Source organism: Cannabis sativa, chromosome 3 (assembly GCF_029168945.1).
Source record: "Cannabis sativa cultivar Pink pepper isolate KNU-18-1 chromosome 3, ASM2916894v1, whole genome shotgun sequence".
Classification (NCBI taxonomy): Eukaryota; Viridiplantae; Streptophyta; class Magnoliopsida; order Rosales; family Cannabaceae; genus Cannabis; species Cannabis sativa.
This window is the reverse complement of record NC_083603.1, coordinates 61,938,659-61,959,187: the sequence shown is the minus strand read 5'-3', so window position 1 is coordinate 61,959,187 and position 20,529 is coordinate 61,938,659. Positions and strand designations below refer to the sequence as shown.

The following is a 20,529-nucleotide window of genomic DNA, read 5'->3' as shown; positions in this document are numbered from 1 at the left end:
TGAAGAGTTAGGAGTCATACCAACAAAGCCTACCCCATCTACTGAAAAGCCTCCTCAACTAGAGTTAAAAGTCCTACCAGAGCATCTCAAGTATGAATATTTGGGAGAAAATAAGACACTTCCTGTCATTGTGGCATCTTCCCTATCTTCTGTAGAGACAGACAAGCTATTACGGGTTCTAAGGAAGCATAAGAAAGCCATTGGATGGACTTTAGCAGATATTAAAGGGATCAGCCCCTCAACTGTAATGCATAGAATCTTAATGGAGGAAGGAGTGAAGCCTACCATTGATGCACAACGAAGACTAAATCCACCAATGAAGGAGGTTGTCAGAAAAGAAGTCTTAAAGTGGTTAGATGCCGGGGTAGCGTATCCTATTTCAGATAGTAAATGGGTAAGTCCAGTCCAGGTTGTTCCAAAGAAAGGAGGGATGACGGTGGTTAAGAATGAAAAGAATGAACTCATCCCAACCAGAACTGTCACGGGATGGAGAATTTGCATTGACTACCGGAAACTCAACAAGGCCACAAGAAAAGATCACTTCCCACTCCCATTCATTGATCAGATGTTAGACAAGTTGGCAGGTCAAGAGTACTATTGTTTCCTTGATGGGTACTCAGGGTATCACCAAATAGCTATAGCACCGGAGGATCAAGAGAAAACAACATTCACTTGTCCATATGGTACTTTTGCTTTTCGACGAATGCCATTTGGGCTGTGCAATGCTCCAGCAACATTTCAGAGGTGTATGATGGCCATATTTTCAGATCTAATAGAAAAATGCATTGAGGTGTTCATGGATGATTTTTCAGTGTTTGGTTCTTCGTTTGACCAATGTTTGAGCAACTTGGAATTGGTTTTAACAAGGTGTGAAGACTCTAATCTGGTGTTGAACTGGGAAAAGTGCCATTTCATGGTTACAGAAGGAATAGTGCTGGGACACAAAATCTCGAAAGAAGGTATTGAGGTTGACAGAGCCAAAGTATCTACAATTGAGAACTTGCCTCCTCCAGTTTCAGTTAAGGGAGTTCGAAGCTTTTTGGGTCATGCCGGGTTCTATAGAAGATTTATCAAAGACTTCTCCAAAGTTGCCAAACCGCTATCCAATCTTCTCGCTAGTGGAGTACCTTTTGAATTTGGGAAAGATTGTCTTGAAGCATTCCAGATTCTCAAGGATAAGTTAATCTCAGCACCGATCGTGACTACACCAAACTGGGAATTACCTTTTGAAATCATGTGCGATGCAAGTGATTATGCGATTGGAGTAGTTTTGGGACAACAGGTTGACAAGGTATTCAGAGCTATTTATTATGCAAGCAAAACCTTGAATGATGCCCAACTGAATTACGCTACTACAGAAAAAGAGATGCTGGCTATAGTGTTTGCATGTGACAAATTTCGACCCTACTTGATTGGAAATAAAGTGATAGTGTACACAGATCATTCTGCAATCAAATACTTGATGACTAAGAAGGATGCCAAACCACGACTAATTCGATGGGTTCTTCTTTTGCAAGAATTTGATCTAGACATAAAAGACAAGAAGGGTACTGAGAATCTGGTGGCAGATCACTTGTCAAGACTAGAGCTGGAAGAAAGTCAGAATACGAAAGAGGTACAAATAAATGAACAATTTCCCGATGAACAACTCTTTAGTGTGAGGGAAAGTCTTATGGTATCATGGTATGCTGATTATGTTAACTACTTGGCTGCCAATATCACTCCTCCTGAGCTGTCTCGCCAACAACTAAAGAAATTCTTTTCTGAGGTGAAACATTACTACTGGGAAGAGTCAATCCTCTACAAGCATTGTGCAGATCAGATAATAAGAAGATGTGTGCCTGAGGAGGAGATGTACTCTATTCTTAATCACTGTCATGCTCTACCATGTGGGGGACACTTCAGTGGAACTAGAACAGCTGCCAAGGTGTTGCAAAGCGGATTCTTTTGGCCAACACTTTTCAAAGATGCTAGTACTTTTGTGAAGGCATGTGATCGTTGTTAGCGTACAGGAAACATCTCAAGGAGAAACGAAATGCCTTTGACAGGAATCTTGGAAGTAGAGTTGTTTGATGTATGGGGGATAGACTTTATGGGTCCTTTTCCTTCATCATTTAGCAATCTATACATTTTACTAGCTGTGGATTATGTATCAAAATGGGTAGAAGCTGCAGCAACACCAGTTAATGATGGAAAAACAGTTCTTCGGTTCCTTCAGAAAAATATATTCACGCGGTTTGGTACTCCCCGAGCAATCATAAGCGATGAAGGGAGTCACTTCTGCAACAAACAGTTCGAAGCACTTCTTTCAAAATATGGTGTTCGTCATAGAACTGCCGTCCCCTATCATCCGCAAAGTAATGGCCAAGCTGAGATTTCTAACCGGGAAATAAAGACGATTCTGGAGAAAACAGTGCAGAGATCAAGGAAAGATTGGTCAAGAAAGTTGGATGACGCATTGTGGGCCTATAGAACAGCGTTCAAAATGCCAATCGGGATGTCACCATATCGGTTGGTGTTTGGAAAGGTTTGTCATTTACCGGTGGAGTTAGAACACAAAGCTGATTGGGCAATGAAAACTCTGAACATGGACTTAAAGGCTGCTGGGCAGAAAAGACTACTTCAGTTGGATGAATTGGAAGAATTTCGAAACGAAGCTTATGAGAACGCTAAGATTTACAAGGAAAGAACTAAGAGGTGGCATGACCGAAATTTAGTCAGAAAGGAGTTTCAACCTGGTCAACAAGTTCTACTCTTCAACTCAAGACTAAAGTTGTTTCCTGGTAAATTAAAGTCAAGGTGGTCAGGGCCATTTACAGTGATCAAGGTGTTTCCCTATGGAGCGGTGGAACTAAAAGGTGAAGGTCCTAATACTTTCAAAGTGAATGGGCAGCGATTAAAGCTCTACTTGGGAGGTCGATTTGATCAAACCAAGTCCGCCATGATTCTGGCGCCACTATGAAGATCTCCATCAACGTCTAGCTAAGCGACGATAAAGTTAGCGCTAATTGGGAGGCAACCCAAATTTCTTTATGATTTAGTTGAACTCTTTTTAAGTTTTTGCTGTTAATTTTCTTTTTCGGTTCTAATTAGCAATGTTTGTCAAAAAAAAATAGAAAAAAAATGGGACTCGCTCAGTGGCCGCGGCGAGATAGACCTTAGCCGCGGCCATAAGGTCCTTACAGAAAGCACCTATTTTCGTCGAATTCTAGCCGCGGCGAGGCTTTATATGGCCGCGGCTAGATTGGTCAGTTTCCCTTTTAAAAAGGCCAAATCCCTACATTTCAAATCAAACCCCACATTCAAATCCCTAACTTCTCCAGCCAAAAAACCCTTCTCCTCACCATATTTTCTTCATCTAATCCCATTCAAAACCAATTTTCATCAAATTTAACCATAAACTTTCATCCTAAATCATCATAATCCCTTATTTCTCTCATCTAACACTCTTTTCCTCTAAAAATTCATTCCAAAATCCCTAAACCTCACCCAAATTTCAGAAAAATCACTATTCACCTTCTTCTTCCTTAAAGCTTCAAGGTTCTCATCAATGGAGGTTGACTAAAGATTGATTTTCATTGAGGTAACAAATTTTAATCTCTCTACACAAGTTTGATTGGATTATTTGTGGATTGCTAGAGAATATTAGACTTTGTGTTGGATCTTTTTTTTTTGGAATTTTTGCTCATACATTGTTGAATATTATTGTGGTGAGTGAAATTGAGTGTGATTGTGAAAGGGTTAATTCCCGGGAAGTGGATTTTTAAGGGGAAGTGCTGTCAAAATTTTGAAAAATCTTAAGAGTTAGAAAAATTTGGGTGCTATGGGTCCAAAAAGATCAAGAGTGAGTGAGGAAGTGGGAGCGTCATCATCCAACCCACCTAGGAGTCGCTCTAATCTTGAAAGAGTAAGGTTTACCAACATGGATGCTCAAGAGCGGTTTTTGAAATTGAAAGATAGGGCATTCATTGAAGATAGAGGGATAGACATTGTAAACCTAAGCCAAACTGCAAACATCCCTCCTGCCTTTGCGTCTATTAGAGATCAAATCTTAAATAGGCAGTGGACTAAGTTTGTAGATGTCACTGAGCGGGGTAACCAAACTCTAGCTTTAGAATTTTTAGCCAACTAGCCTGAAAGAGAGGATGGCAAAGTAAGAGTTACGGGGGTTAAAGTGCCTGCTTCCACAGCTGATATTCATGCTCTTTATGAGCTCCCGACCATTACTATAGAGCAGCAACCTTTGAAGCAGCAAATCCGAGCAAAAAGTTTGGATTATGTGGATATAGCCGAAACTTTAGGGTATCCGGGACTTAGATTTCATACCTATGATGGAGAACCGTATCAATTGTTTCGGTGTGAACTCAACCCAATAGCCAAGGCGTGGCTGTATTTTGTCAGTGCAAGGTTGCTCCCGAACAAACACTTTTCTGATGCTCAGACTGACAGGCTTAAATATGTTTATGGAATTATGAAAGGGTATAATTTGAATGTGGGGGACATCATTCGACTGACATTTCATATAATGGTTGAGGGCTCTTGTGGTGGTGGACTTGGGCTTGCTGGCCACAACGTAGTATCAATTTATCCACTGTTATGCGACTCAAACCTCCTCATCCTCATGGTCAACCACCAGCTCGGGGAGATCCTCCCGCAACAGAACAAGAGGAGCATGAGGACATTGAACCACCACGTCTTGTTGGGCCTCTTGACCCCGCCATGCAGTACACTCACAATCAGCTGAATTATTTCATTCAGCAGAACATGCATATGCAGAATTACATGGCCCAGCGGAGTATCTTTGATGAGCAGCAGGTGGCACAATTGAACACACTTGTCACGAGGATGAATATCGGTGTGGACGATCCAAATTATTTTCCCATGCCACCCCGCTTCAACCCTTATGACCAGCCACCGCCACCAAACCCCTTCTAAGGGGCTCAGGTAAGTTTCTCTCACCCTGGTTTATTTTCACACATTGGGGACAATGTGCATTTTAGTTTTGGGGGGGGGAGACTTAAATTTTTCAGTTTATTTGTTTTAGTTTAGTTTGTTTTAGTTTTTTTTAGTCTTGTGTGATAGCTAAATTGAAAGATTGATTGAATTGTTGTTATTCACTTGTGCAATGGATTAAAACATAACTGTGTGCTTGACTTGCAACTGTTTGAATTAAGATGGATGTGTGCTAGGAAGTGATTCATGTAGACTTAAAACATTTGTTATTCTCGCATATCACTTCTGTTCTAATTGGTTTGTGGAATGATTGATTGTACATGAAATAGAATTTGTTTGACATACTCTCTTGAAGCGAAATCCTTGATTTTTTTTTTTCTGTTTGGAAAGTGATTTAGGCAAGTTTTCTTTGGAACGATTGGGCCTTTCAAGCCTACCTAGAAATTTTTACCATAGTATACCCAAAGTTGAGCCGTAACCTGTTTTAAAAATTTTCACCACTTAACTGAGTTGAATTTTGTTATCTTTAATACTTTTCACCCTGAACATACCTTATTATGTCATGAGCCTTTAAGCAAGTTTGGGGGGGATAAAGTGTTGTAAGTGGAAAAATAAAGTGTAGGGGTGAGAGATTGAGAAAAAAGAATAATATTGTGTGTTGTGCCTCTGAAAAAAAAAAGAGAGAAAAAAGAATGCAAAAATGTCTTCTTGAAGAAAAAAGCTAAGAAAATTATGAGGTACACACATAAGAAAAAAATTGCAATCTCTTATTTCTGTTTTTGGGATATATGGAAAGAAAGAAAAAGTAAATGTCTAGGCTTGCTTGGTTAATAGTGCTTATGGTATAGTGTAGCCTAAATGACTTCTCACCTACCCATGTACCTAAGCCATGCGATGCGACCCGAAAAAGACCTATTGATTCCAAATAGAAAGTTGTCAACATTAGTGGAGAGAGGTATGTCATTCGAACTTATTGATCATGTGTTAGTGGGATGTTGGAAAGTTTAGAACAGTTGTGATATAGATGGCAATTGCGATGTGTTATGTTTGTATGAATTACTTACTTGTAAATTGCACATTCAAATTAGTTCTTAGAGTTGGCAAGTTGAAATTCTGGTTATTGATGGATTGAAGTTGTGCAGGTGGTGGTAGCAGTTCAATCGTCGAAAAGTTTAGTTATCATTGTTTGTTTGCTTTTAGTTTGAGTCTTAGTTTACTCGGGGACGAGTAAAGAGTCAGTTTGGGGGAATTTGTTAGGCTATTTTTAGCCTAGGTTTCGGATCTATTCTATGTGCGTTTTTTGCTGTATTGGGACGAAATTACGCTTGTTTTCTATGTTTTCAGGTTCTTTGGAATAAAAGAGATCTCGGGGGCAGAAATTCAACAAAAGACGGGCTGATCCAAGGAAAACACGAATTCTGAAGTATTGTGCACATCTAGCCGCGGCTAGACACAGCTTGGCCGCGGCTAGATCACAAAAGAATCGACACTGAGAAGTTGCTCCAGTCGCTGCGGCGAGGGTGTATATGGCCGCGGCTAAAAGCTTCTTACAGAACAGTCGATTTTTACCACCCATCTGGCCGTGGCGAGGATGTATATGGCCGCGGCGAGATCCCGTACGGATCAGGGGCATTTTCGTCCATCGAACCCTAAATTTTAGCTATATATAGAAAACTGCGATGGGAAGTCTGGGAGAGCGATCAGAAACCCTAAAATACAGCTGAGAGCGGCAGGAAGAGCACAGAGATTCAAGTGAACATCCAGAATTCATCCATCAACAGTTCTTTTCTTTATTCCTCGTTAATTTCTTTATGTTGAATATTGCTATAGGAATGGTTATGGATTTGTTTCTGAACTATATTTCCCATTTAGGGAGGCTGATGATTGTTGTTTAATGTTTTGCTTAGTTAATGTTTAATTACCATTCCTCAATTCTTGTGTGTGAAATTATCTTAATTTGTTCTTAATTTCATGTTTAAGATTGATCACCTTGTGCATGCTCTATGATCTCAATTCGAAATCTGAAAAGTGAGAATTGAGAATGCTAAAATTAAGATAATCGATGTTCTATGTGAAACGAAAGTATTTGCATGACTTATGTGACGAGTAGATTATTACTTAATGCTGATTTCATGTTAGTTTAATTATGGAATTAATTAGATAACATGTGATTTAGAATCTAGAAGATCTGAAAGGAGCTAGGTTATTTCATAATCTGTCATTCACTTCAAGAATAGGATAGTAATTAAGCATTAACGATTTGGGTAAACAACAACAGGATTCTCCTCCCTATTATCTCATCTTGCTCAACTTTCAATTGTGTTATTAAGTTTTCTGAATTACTTTCATATTTTACTGTTTTAAATCATAATTGCTTTCGATTTGCCGAATAGAATCATAAGTATAATTTAGTGGTATTTAATCCAATTCCCTGTGGGATCGACCTCACCTGTGTGAGATTTACTACTTGATTGCGTATACTTGCGTAGCGTTTATAAATTATAGCAACAGGATCACATCCAACTGAAGGACATTCGGGCTCAGATCTTGATTATACTATGCTACAGACAGGAATCAAGGGTTAGAGATCTAAGTGGAAGGAGACACTTAATTTCGCTGCCATCACTGTAAGTTATTCTTAACTTTTATGTGTTTAGTTCATTGTTTTAGAAGTTCATGTTTAGGTTGTTAAATCAACATACTTGTGAGTAGATCTAAGTTCCTGGTAAAAATTAATTCCAACAACTGGCACCAGAGCCATGGTAATTGATTTGCTTGCAAGAAATTTGGACTTAAAACGATTTGTTTGTGATTTTGATGGTTTCATGGTGTGTCATATTGATGGTTGATTGATGTTTGTGAATTCTGGGAAAAATAATTGATTATCTGTATCTGGAATTATTTTTATTGGATAGTTTGGAAAATTCTAAGCAATTTACTTTTTTACAGAACTCGATTTCGATTTAATTTGAATTAGTTATGAATTTTTGAAAATCGGGAAAAATCGAGGTGGTGATCACCCACCCCACACGCGCGGAAGGGCTGCTGGCAGCCTCCCAGCGCCGAGGTTTCTCGGCTGTTACCCTTCATCACGCGCGCGGACAGCATGCTTTGCATGCTGTCCGTACCACCTGCCATTTTTCTTCGTTTTCTTCGATATTTCATGCTTTTTCATGGAATTAACTTCCGATTTTTTGTGTAGTTTTGTATTTTGATTTTTGTTTTTCAATTTTCAAATCTAATTATCAAAAATAAATTAATTATATTTTAAAATTAATTTTAGATATTAGTGTAATTTGAATTTGAAAATAGGATAAAATCAAGTATTGCTTACCTCTTTTCTTATTTCTTTTAAATTTTTATTATTTATCTTATTTTTAAATAAAAGGTCAGAAATTAATTTTTTTTATTAAATTTTTTTTTGGTAAATTGACCTTATTTAGAATAAGATTACTATAATCATGTTATTTTAAAAGAGGAATAAGATATTTTTGTTAACTCTTTTAAATTTTGTTATTTTTACCTAAATTAGATTGTAAAATCAGAAAATGGTATGTATTTACCAATTTCTATTTTATTGAATATTTAATTTATAAAATAACATGAAATTTAAAAGGAAAGTTAACAAATTTATTTTGAAATGATATTTATGTTACTCAAAACCTAATTTTTTCAAAATTGTAGGTTTAATTTTAAATATTATTTTATTTATTCTTTAAGAACCGAAACTTTTTTTATTAAATTTCGAAATAAAGTTTAATGTTTAAAATTAAATAAATCCTACTTCCAACTATCCAAATCTAACTTGTTGTAGGAGTATGTGTTTTTAGATTGTTTGTAAGTTTTCTAAAACCTATTATTGCTTGATCTAAATTGCCAGGGTTGACTTGTTGACAGATCCAATGATCTGATTTTAACCCATGGTTCAATTGATGATAGATCAAGTGAATAATTTGTAACAGGTACATTTTTACATTCTTCTTTCATCTGTGTATGACCTAGTAACATGATAGGATCCATCCAAATCTGTGTGCCTGTGTGAGCCTATATGTTTAATTTCTGTTATAGACACATATAGGTTGTTGTTGCTAAATAAAATATCATAACTTGATAGATTTTATTTAGGCTCATTTAGTTAATGGGCATATTCAATTAATAACAGTTGTTCATTTTAAGGTTAAATTCCTCTCTTTTGGGCCTTGTGTGAGAGTTGGGAGCCTTAGAAGTGGGTACGACATACTGGACCCAGCCCCCCCTCACATGAACAACCCCAATTGTGAAGGCCCATTTGCCTGATTTGGATAACTGTGCTAGGTTAATTAAACTAGTTTGACCTAATAAAATTGAATAGCAACATAATTAATTTCTTCGAAATTAATTTAAGAAAAACATAGTTTAATGAATTTTATTTCTAGATAAACTATTTGTATTTTTCTTGTATTTAATTAAATAAAGAATTTTCACTAACTAGATTCTTTCTAAAACTTACTTTTACTATTTCCTTAAATATTCCTATTTAAGTTATGAATTAGTTATTACTAATTTTCCCTTTTAACTTAAATTTGAATATATTTTGAATTTAATAATAAGTTGAGGAATTCTAGGAATTAGTTATTGAAGATTCTTAAAAGATATTTCTAAGTTGGTTTTAAACTTAAAAGAGAATATCTTTAAATTAGGTAGTTACCACCTAATTTTGATATTTAATTAAATTTTGTTTGGAAAATTTTAAGTTGTAAATTATAGATTCTTTCTATAATAACTTAAATCAGATATTTTCCAAATCTTGCAAAGATAATTAGTTGAATTGAGATATTTTCTAGATAGTTATTTCTATACTAATTATTATTTTTAATATAGGAAAATATCATTGATTGTGAAATTAATTGTTTAATAATTAATTTTGATACAACTCAATTAAGGATATTTTTCCTTGTATTAAATTAGAAATTAATAATTAAGCATTCTCTACACTTAATTATTTATTTCCTGAATTTAATACATTTAATTAAATTGAAAATTAAATATCTAAGTTGATTTTCATAATGATACTTAAATATTGTTATTTTCATGATATTTAATTAAATAAAAAAATAATTTTAAGTTGGGTATTTTCATAACAACTTAAATTTGAATAATTTTCAAAATATATTTTATTTATTTTATTTATCATTTTTCAAAATTGCATTTAATCATGCAAGATGATTTGGAATTTATCTTGAAAGATGGATTAAAGTTGTAAATTAATTATTTTAATTAGTTTTGAATCAACTTAAATCAATGATCTTTACATTTAACGATTAATTTAAAATAAAGGAACTAAAGTATATTATTAGAAATTGGATTAATTAGTCAAGAAAATCTAGATATATATATTTTTGCTTGAAGTATTTTTTCTAAGTAAAGTTTGATTTATTTTAATGTATTTCGAAAATTATGTATTTTTGGAAATACAATATATATATTTGTAGAAAATTTTAATTTGAGTTGCAAATTAATTTAAATTAATACAACTTAAATTAAGTAATTTTCTTAATATTTGTTGGAAAATTAATACTAAGATGGAAATAATTCATTTTATTTTCTTAACCATCTAAGTTTAATTTTACAAATATTAAATTAAATTTTATTTAGAGTTTTATTCTAAATTTAAAATTAAATAAATATATATAGATTTAAAATAAATAAATAATATAAAGAAAATACATTTTAAATAATGAGCTTTATTATTTTAAGATATTCGATCTCCATTGTTGGTTTCACATAGCTATTGTTTTAGTGAGTAATCCTCCCTAATGGAGGAACGTTCATTAGCAAGTTAGCGCCGTTTAATCTCGAAAGATAAGTATATTTGTAAGTTTTTTATATTAGTATTGATCACCCTAATAGTGGCTACTGTATAAGACTTACAAACGTATGAAACAATGGTAGAAGCTCATGAAATAAGAATGACCTTGACTCTCGCATAAACGGGACAACGTCGGATTCTCTTTTCGATCGAATAAAAGGTTGCTAGAATGTTTGTCATTTGAGATGAGCTAACAACTCTATTCAATGGATGATAGCTTTGACTCTCGCCTAAACGGGACACTGATATTAGTCTGTTGAAAACCTTGGAAATTATTTAGGTTGCTTTTTTTTTTGTTTTTTTGTATTTTCCGTAGTCATTCCTACTTGCTATGTGCTAATAATTTCTGAATAAGATTTTGTGTTAAACCATAATTGATATCTATTTATTATCTTGTAGTATCCTGAATTGCAATGTCGAATCCCATGTTGTCACTATTAACTGAAAATAAGCTAAAAGGGTTTAACTTCCCAAAGTGGAGAGAGAACATTAACATTGCTCTCATAGGTGAAAGTGCCTCGTTTGTGTTGATGGAGCCGTCCCCTGAGCATCCAAGTGACAATGCAACCAAAACTGTAAAAGAGAAGTTCGAGCGTTGGCAGAATGCTAACAACAAAGCTCGATACTTCATGCTTTCCCGCATGGTTGACACCTTGAAAACAAGGTTTGCTAACACTGTCACGGCTGCAGAAATCATGACGCAGTTAACTGAGCTATTCGGTATGGCATCTATCCAGTCTCGCTTTGATGCGTCTAGGAAATTCATCAACGCACGAATGGAACCCCATCAGAATGTGCGTGATCACCTTCTCCAGATGGCTAGTTATTTCTAGGAAGCCCAGAATCATGGTGCTGAAATGGATCAGACTACTCAAGTGACTCTCATCTTGAATAGTTTAACTCCAGATTTTCTGCCCTGTACATCAAATTATGTCATGAATAAGAAGGAACAAGACTTTCATACTTTAGTCAATGACCTTCAGACATATGAAAATTTGATTGGAGGTCCCAAGAAAAGAGGGAATAAACCTCAGAATTCTGGAAATGGTAATAAGACGAGTAATCCTGAGGCACATGTTGCTTCTACTTCCAAATCCAATTATAAGAAGAAGTGGAAAAATGCCAAGAAGCGAGCTCAAGCTGCGAAAGCAGCTAAGAATAAAAAGGCTGGAGCTTCTGGTGATACACCAAAAGGAAAGTGTTTCTACTGCAATGAGAAAGGCCATTGGAAATCCTAATGTCCTAAGCTTCTTGCAAAGAAACAAGGTATTTCTTTATAAACTGATGTGTTTTAGTGAATTATTATCCTTTTGGATTATTAATTCGGGACTACTAACCTTGTTTATTATTCTCCTTATAGCTCAAGCTTCTTAAACTCGGATGCTGTCTTAGCGAGTTGGAGTAGAAAGCTGGATGGTGGATGGAGGTCGTCTATGATAAAGAAGAAGCTCACTTAATTTGTTTTTGAATTAATTGTTTAGTTTTTCAAACAATTTGGATTTCAAGTTTTCTGATTTTATTCCCTGTTCGGTTCTCATAATATTGCAAACAATTTTTTGGTTTATAATAAAGCTTTTTTTACAAATAAATTGCAATTTATTAGTTGAGCTTCAGTAGTTTATCTTATCTATTACCAATTGTTATATTTATTATGTTTGTATGTGTATGTGTTTTTATTATTGATACAAATTCTATAGGTATTTAAACTCCTTACAGAGTTATTACTACATAAACACTAGAAATTATTTCTATGTTTATGAATAATTGTTAATTCTAAAACAATTATTTGAGAATTTGTTTAATAAAAAGATCTTTTGATCTGATAGGGGTGGTGAAAAGTTAAGAATAATATGTAGTTCAACGATCTTTTATATCTAATGAACTCTGGATTATATTCAACTCCACAGACTCTCTATCACACTTAGGGATTTACAACCTTTAGGGGTGGATCATAATCTCTATAAACTTAGGGGTGGACTTTTTTCCACAGTACCCTTTGTAACACATAATTTTAAACATGAAAATAATATAATAAATTAGCTATTATCAGAATAAATCCTTGATCTTGATTATATGTTCCAGTTTAGATTTACTGTTGTAATAGTTAATGATACCATTAAAGTTCTTTGATAATGTATCACATTACCTTAGTTGAGTGGGAGAATATTAAAATTCTTTACCCATCTTCGTTTGGTTGATATTTGTGATAGGAACTTAAGAACACCTCTGATAAAAACAAATCTAACCATTCACATGGATAGAGATAACTTATAGAATTATGAGAATAAAATAGAAGAATTCTTGCATAGTCTATTCAAATGACATGAGTCAAGATTTCTAATCCTCATAACATTTTATGGTATCTTGATTTGATTGCTTAATCTCTGGCAAGTATTTTACACTTCAAATACTAGACTGCTATGTTGTTGACTTAGTCTTAGAGAAACTTACAGTTTCAGACTAAGATAATAAGTCACAATGAGATGTTCCCAGAAACAATAGTAAAAGGTTAAAAGTTTCTAACCAGACATCTGCTATTGAGTGGAAGCCATCTGAAATGTAATCAAATGGGGAACATTAGGGGACAATCAAGAAAGATTTATGAAAGTGACCTATATGTTAAATATTAAGGAACTATGCTTTAATGATCCACACCAACTCATTAAGATTTTGAGATGGTGGTTACTCTGGGGGTGGAGGAATCATTGTAGAAGAGTGTAAAAACCCATCTATAATAATTCAAGCTTCATCAGAGAAGATATAACTTTGTAAATTCGAAATTACCAGAAAGTTATTTTACTGAAGAAAATTCTACACTGCATTATCTCAATTCCAAATTTTAAAATTTGAGAGATATGTCTTCTGTTTATTGAGATGTACTTAATGGGCAGTAAGGATTTCAGTATCCCTTGATGAGTAAAGCATATAGTTAAGGAGGTTTCATAAGTTTTATGAACCTGGTTCCAGAAATATGGGTGGATTCAAATATACTACACTTGATCAGAGGATCGAGGCAAAAGATTGATTGTAATGCACAACTTGTTTTATGTTAGTGCAAGTGGGAGTTTGTTGGGTTTTGTGCCCTAAATAAAACCCATTACAATCTGATTAGTTATCAATTTAGAATTTTGAAGTGATTTATGATTACATGTATGTTACATGTTTATGGTTTAATATATATACTTGATATATGCACAAAATCAGCTAAATCCAGAACATATAGTTATTCACAATTACAGTATTGTCAATATAGTGGAATGTGATTGTGATTATATTATTCAAAAGATTTGGTCCCTGTTCATCAGTGTTTTTGGATTTACACTGATGTGATAATCAGCGATAAAGTATACTTACACTTGGAGTAAGTGTTATGTTCTTTCCAGAACATTGGTAAAGTATACTAGTTTCGAATGTATGGAGTATACATTGGACTGGACCGATATTGAACTTGGTCAAAGATATTGTAAACTTACCGTTGTATCTTTCCAAGTCAATGTCAGAAGTTGATCTGAGATCAAGAGAATCTAAATCCTGATATGCATTTGGAATGGACCGATATTGAACTTTAAAATAGATTTATAAAACTTACCGTAATATCTATTCAATTCAATATCACTAAGTTGATCCTAGATCACATGATCTAAATCCTGATATGGTTACGCTCAATCTCAAGAGTGTTATTCGTGTTCTTTGATTTGTTAGTTAAGCCTACTTTTGGGTCAGGGTGATACGTACATTTTGGGAACACGGTAGTGCAATTGAGTGGGAGCGCTAACATAAATATGGAATCTATAGCTTCTATCTGGCGAATAGTAAGCAAAGGATGATTTCCTTCAACCTTAACCAAACGAGATAAATGGTGGAGTACTCATTTCACTTCGCTGAAATATCATTTATACAGGGTTAAGTGTTTTAAGGATAAAATACATTGTAGGGTGTTACGGTAGTTAAGTCCCTTTACAATGCAAATCATCCATATATAGGATCATTAATCAAATTAGGGTTATAACAATGGTTAACTAATGATGTGTCTATATGGTGGAACATATAGAGCATCCTATATACTGAGAGTGCAATTCTAAGTTCTATGCGTTGATTCAACGAAGAATTAATAAGTCAGTGAATTTAATTAGTAAATTCTTGATCTGCTTATTGGAAGCTCGGATATATAGACCCATGGTCCCCCTACTAGTTGAGACAATATTACTTGTAAGACTCATTTAATTGATTTTAATTAATCAATTATAAGTCTGAAGTTACACTGTGTCTATTTGAGAATTTATCACTTATTAAGGGCAAAACAGTAAATAGAGATTTCGAAGGGCATATTTATTTATTCGGAAACTTTAATTAGTTTTATTATTAATAAATAAATGACAATAGATTATTTGATAATTAATTTTAATTATTAAAGAATTAGATTTTACATTTATGTGGTTGAACAAAGGAATTGGCAGTTTTTGACAAAACAGGAAACTAGCAATGTAGGAAAAGGAAAGTTGGAAAAGTGGCAAGCCTTCTTTCCACAATGCCTAGGCCGGCCACCTTACTTGCCTTTTCGCATTGATTTTTCAATTTTTAAATGCCAATTAATTCAACCATAGCCCTAGGTGGTCTTCTATAAATAGAAGGTAAAGGCTTCAGTTTTTGTACACAATATTCTGACAGAATTTTTTCACACAAAAACTCTCTCAAAGCTGCCACCCTCTCTCTCTCTCTCTACCTTCTCTGTTTTGAAATCTATGAGTGATAGAGTAGTGCCCACAGACATCAAGTAATACCTCAATCATAGTGAGGAAGGCTGTGTAGTATTCAGAGACAACAAAGAAGGACTATCGGGCTCAGATCTTGATTATACTTTGCGACAGAAAGGAATCAAGGGTTAGAGATCTGAGTGGGAGGAGACATATATTTCGCTGCACCCAATGTAAGATTTCTCTTACTTTTATGTGTTTAATTTTCATCGTTTTAGAAGTTCATATTTAGGTTGTTAAATCAACATACTTGTGAGTAGATCTAAGATCCTGGTAAAATAACTTCAAACAGATAGTTGTTCAAGGATGGTATGTTATGTCGAACTACCCCAGTTCAGTCGACCATGTTATCAATCTTCTAGAAGTATCTGGTTTTGATAAAACTTGTCTCAAGGGCTGGTCGGTTAACACCTTTATGGGGTGAACCTGAAAGTATGGCCATAGTTTATGAGACGCATGGACTAGGGACAATGCGAGTTTTTCTAGAGGGGGATATCTGGATTTTGCCCCCAGTAAACTTTTACTTACATAGTAAGTAGGTTGCTGGTGCTTGCCCTCTTCTCGCACTATGGTTGCACTAATCGCGTCTTCCGAGATGGCTGACTAGAGAAACAACGTTGCTCCAGTTATTGGTTTCACCAAAACTGGAAGAGTTGCTAGATTCCTTTTTATGTTCTGAAAGGGCTCTTCGTACTCTTTTGTCCACTCAAACTTTTTGTTGCCTCGCAATATGTTGAAGAATGGCACACACTTATCAGTTGACTTCAAAATGAATCTGTTAACTGCAACAATTTTTCCTGTCAGGGTTTTTACTTCTTTAGGCTTCGCCGGTGATGGCATGTCTATTAATGCCTTGATTTTTTCAGGATTTGCTTCAATACCCCCCGCGTTAACTATGAATCCCAAAATTTTTGTGAGGAAACTCCAAAAACCATTTTTTTGGGTTTAGCTTCATGTTATACTTCATTAATATCTTAAAGCATTTCGCGAGGTCTGAGGTATGATCCTTACTTTTTATTGATTTTACCAACATATCATCGACATAAACCTCCATGTTCCGTCCTATTTGGTTTGCGAACATTTTGTTTACCAATCGCTGATACGTTGCTCTAGCATTCTTTAGTTCAAATGGCATGACATTATAACAATAGAGTCCCATGTTGGTTACGAAGCTTGTATGTTCCTGATCTAGGACATACATTTTTATCTGGTTATTTCCATAGTATGCATCCATAAATGACATAAGCTCGTGCCCAGCAGTTGCATCCACTAAATGGTCGATCATGGGAAGTGGGAAACAATCTTTTGGACACACCTTATTAAGATCAGAGAAGTCAATACAAGTTCTCCAAGTTCCGTTAGGCTTTGGGACGACAACAGGATTGGCTATCCACGAGGGATAAAATACATCGCGTATAAAGTCGTTGACTAACAACTTGTCAACTTCCTGTTTTAGTGCCACTTGCCTCTCGGAATCCAAGGACCTCCTTTTCTGTCTCTTCGCTGGGTAGTTTGAATCAACATTTAAATGATGGCAGATAATATTAGGATCAATCCCTATCATATCTCCATGATTCCAAGTGAAATGATTCCGGTTCACCTTCAAAAAGCTTATTAGCTGCTATTTGAGCTGCTCATCCAAGTTCTTCCCAATGTATACACACTTCGTGGGGTTTCCTAGATCGAGAATAACCTCTTCTGATTCTTCAATTGGTTTCAATAGGTTTCTCTCATCTTGAACTCGGGGGTCAAGATCTTCGTCTTTCTTCTCGTTTTCGTCTGCCAAGGTCGCCATCAATTGATGACAAGCTTTCCTATGCTACAGCTCAATGCGATAGAAATCGCGAGCCATCGTCTGGTCACCACGCACCACTCATACGCCATTTTGTGTTTGGAATTTCAATGATAGGTGCTTGATCAAACTGACTGCCCCTAATCAGATCAGTGCTGGGCGACCCAACAATATGTTGTAAGCCGAGGGCAGGCCGACAACTAAGAAGTCTTGCATAATAGTAGCAAATAAAGGTGCCTCGCCTAAGGTTAATGCGAGCTTGATTATGCCAAGGCTAGCTATGCTGTCTCCTGTGAATCTGCAAAGGTTCACCATATAAGGCCTTAAATTGGCCTTTTCGAGCCCCATTTTACGTAGAGTTTCCTTATAAAGGATATTTACTGAGCTCCCATTATCTGTTAACACTCTCTTGATCCTTTTATTGGCAAGTTGAATGGTAATCACTAATGGATCGACGTGAGGATACCTCACATTTTTCTTGTCTTCCTCCATGAATACAATGGGAGGCTCCTCGGTTTTCACCTTTTTGTAATGTTTTGGTGCAAAGGCCGACTGCTCATTTCTTATCTCTTTCACATATCTTTTCTGGGTGTTATTATTTTCCCCTGCGATATGTGGCCCTCCCGAAATAGCCAGGATGTCCTCTCCTTCAACGGGAATAGGTTGTAACCCCTGGTTGTTTGGGTTATTGGGCAGACTGGGCTGGTTATATCCCTGGACCTGTCTCTTCACGCATTGCTTAAAATGGCCTTGAGGGATGAGACTTTCTATCTCATCTTTCAATTGGCGACATTCGTCGGTCGTATACCCAATATCCTTATGGAATTTATAATATTTGTTAGGATCTTTCTTGCTCCTCGAATTCCTCATGGGCTCGGGCTTACCGAAGGCTACCTTCTGCTCACGTGTGAGGTAAATATTCTCTTGAGTTTCACTAAGCTCGGTATAAATAGTATACACCAGCACATACTTATCATGCTTCTTCTGTTTCTTTTTATCCTTCGATGGCTCCTTAACTCTATCCTTTCCATTCGAACTAGAAGCCTCCGAGTTATCAGTTCTTGTGGAAACAGTACCTGTTGAAACATTACTGGGTTTGCTTCCTGAGCTTGTTTTCAACAGATTCATTTCTTTTCGGGCTTCTTCTTTCTGAACGAACACCTGAGCCCTTTTGTTGAACTCAGTGATGCTTCTCACTGGACGTCCTTGTGAGTCATCCCACAACTCCCCCCTTGCGGCTAATGGATCAGTAGAGATCCCCGCCTGAAGGGCTGTAAGTTGCGTGCTACTATCCAGATTCCTAACCCTAGCCGCAGCCGTGCTAAAACGACTTAAGTATGCCTTAAGTGTTTCACCGGGCTACTACTTTATATTGGATAGCGTGGCCATTTTGTGTCGTCTATCCCTAGCAGCTTGGAACTGTTCTTGAGATCCCTAGACAGCTGCTCCCCAGAAGTTATTGAACGATGAGTAAACTTGTTAAACCAGCTATTCGCTGCTCCAACAAGCGAGGTGGGCAACAAAATACAGCATAAATTGTTCGTCACATTACTCGCTCGCATTATTTTGTTAAAGTTATTCAAATGTTGGATCAGTGGTTCCGTCATATGGCGAGACATGCGAGTTTTTGAATCTCGAAGGAAAAGGGGTATTCATTATGTCTGTATGATACAGCTTAAGCTCCTGGTTAGAGTCGTATCTAGATAGTTTCCCTAATTCCCCCACTTGATATCTCCTGAACTTGTCCTCCAGCTCATTTATCTGCAATTGGATTGGATCCTCTTGCTTTGGACCAAGCTGTTTGCGAAGGTCAAGTTTCTTCCGATTCAAGTGCGCTCGCAGATCTGGTTGGGAGTAATTGCTGGCAGACCTTGTCGTACTCACAGATCGCATCCTACTCATAGACTTTTTCTTTGAGTGGTTCGAGCATTTACTGGTTCCCATACTTTCTCGATCATTAGCTCATTGAGTACTTCCTCCTCTTCGAGTTGATCGACTATGGGTTCTTGACCGCCTCAAAGTCACACTTGCTTCTTCACGCTCTGCTCTTTCCTCCTGAGAGCGATTTGTCGTATTCCCCCCATCAAGGTCTGTACGAGTCCTCGCTCTATGGGTTTGGGAAGGATAGTGGTGATTTCTAGCAAGTGACCTCCGTTCTCCCGGTTGAGTCCCAAGATTCTCCTCATTCTCATGAGGGACTTCCCGTTCATCAGTTTCTGGTTGTCTCCCATCTTGTTGTTTGTCCTGATTTTTAGGGGGCGTCTCATTTTCCCTAGTTTGTTCCTCCCGAGAATTTTCCCGTCTCCTGGTCCGTGAGCCAGGAGGTCTACCTCGTGGTCTCCTCACTCCAGGTTCAGGTTGAGTTTGAGCATTTGTCCCTTGTGCTACCCTGGCTGAGGTTACATCACGTTCTAACTCAGCGCTTCTATGTTGCGCCTCTTTTGGACGGTGTCTCAGGCGGGGATTTTCGGTTTCATAAGTACGTTCTCCCATAGGCTGGGCACCTCCACGATTGAGCTCTTCATTCCTCGTCCTGGGGTTCCAACCACTCCCACGCTGAGTTCTCCTTGAGCGTGTTGTCCACGTACTAGGACCAATGTCGGGTTCAGCTCTCTGGGAACGTGTGGTCCGTGCACTAGGGCCACCCTCAAGTTGAGCCACCCTGGAACGGTGATTAGTTTCCTCATGTGGGGTGTTAACATTTTCTGGATTTTTAGCCATGAAGGAGGTGATTTTTCCTCAAAGGAAGGGAGGGTTTTTTTTGAGCTTTTCTACAGAGGCTCTCAATGAAAGCACCAAATTGTTAATGCAGATTTTTGTTAACCAAATTTGAGCCTCACGGTAGTGATTCCACAAAAAAAAAAAAAGCTGTAAAAAATAAAAATATGAACACATGGTTTTTTTACGTGGTTTTGCAGTTAAAATTCTGCATAGTCCACGAGTCAATCTTATTAAGATTTCTGATTGTTTTTCAGGGCCTCTCTTGTATGAGTTTTTTCGTCCCTTTTTTGATCTTTGCCGCTATTTATAATTGCATAGTGGACAGTTAATTACAAAGTTGACTGTAATATGTTTACAACAATCATCCCTAAAATCATGGGATTTAATTACATATCGCGTAGCGTAAATGCTGTTTATGATTTGAAAATCATATAGCTGTGATTTTCCCGCTTTTACTGGAT

General features: G+C 36.4%; 2 protein-coding genes across 2 annotated transcripts; both read right to left on the bottom strand.

The window, feature by feature from the left end:
* Positions 1-17,491: 17,491 nt before the first annotated feature.
* Positions 17,492-19,249, bottom strand: LOC133036215 (uncharacterized). The gene is made up of 2 exons (XM_061112729.1): positions 19,020-19,249; positions 17,492-18,668 (listed from the first exon to the last, which is right to left on the bottom strand). Exons 1-2 carry the CDS (start codon positions 19,247-19,249, stop codon positions 17,492-17,494), a joined length of 1,407 nt encoding a protein of 468 aa, XP_060968712.1.
* Positions 19,250-19,309: 60 nt separating this feature from the next.
* LOC115710846 (uncharacterized) lies at positions 19,310-20,068 on the bottom strand. Its single transcript, XM_061112728.1, has one exon. The coding sequence runs from the start codon at positions 20,066-20,068 to the stop codon at positions 19,310-19,312; it is 759 nt and encodes a 252-aa protein (XP_060968711.1).
* Between the last annotated feature and the right edge of the window lie 461 nt (positions 20,069-20,529).

Coding starts and splice junctions, on each gene's coding strand:
- LOC133036215 (XM_061112729.1), bottom strand. CDS start 19,249: ATGAGTAGGATGCGATCTGTGAGTACGACAAGGTCTGCCAGCAATTAC. Junction 18,669..19,019: donor TCTAACCAGGAGCTTAAGCT/GTATCATACAGA, acceptor AAGTCGTTTTAG/CACGGCTGCGGCTAGGGTTA.
- LOC115710846 (XM_061112728.1), bottom strand. CDS start 20,068: ATGGCTAAAAATCCAGAAAATGTTAACACCCCACATGAGGAAACTAAT.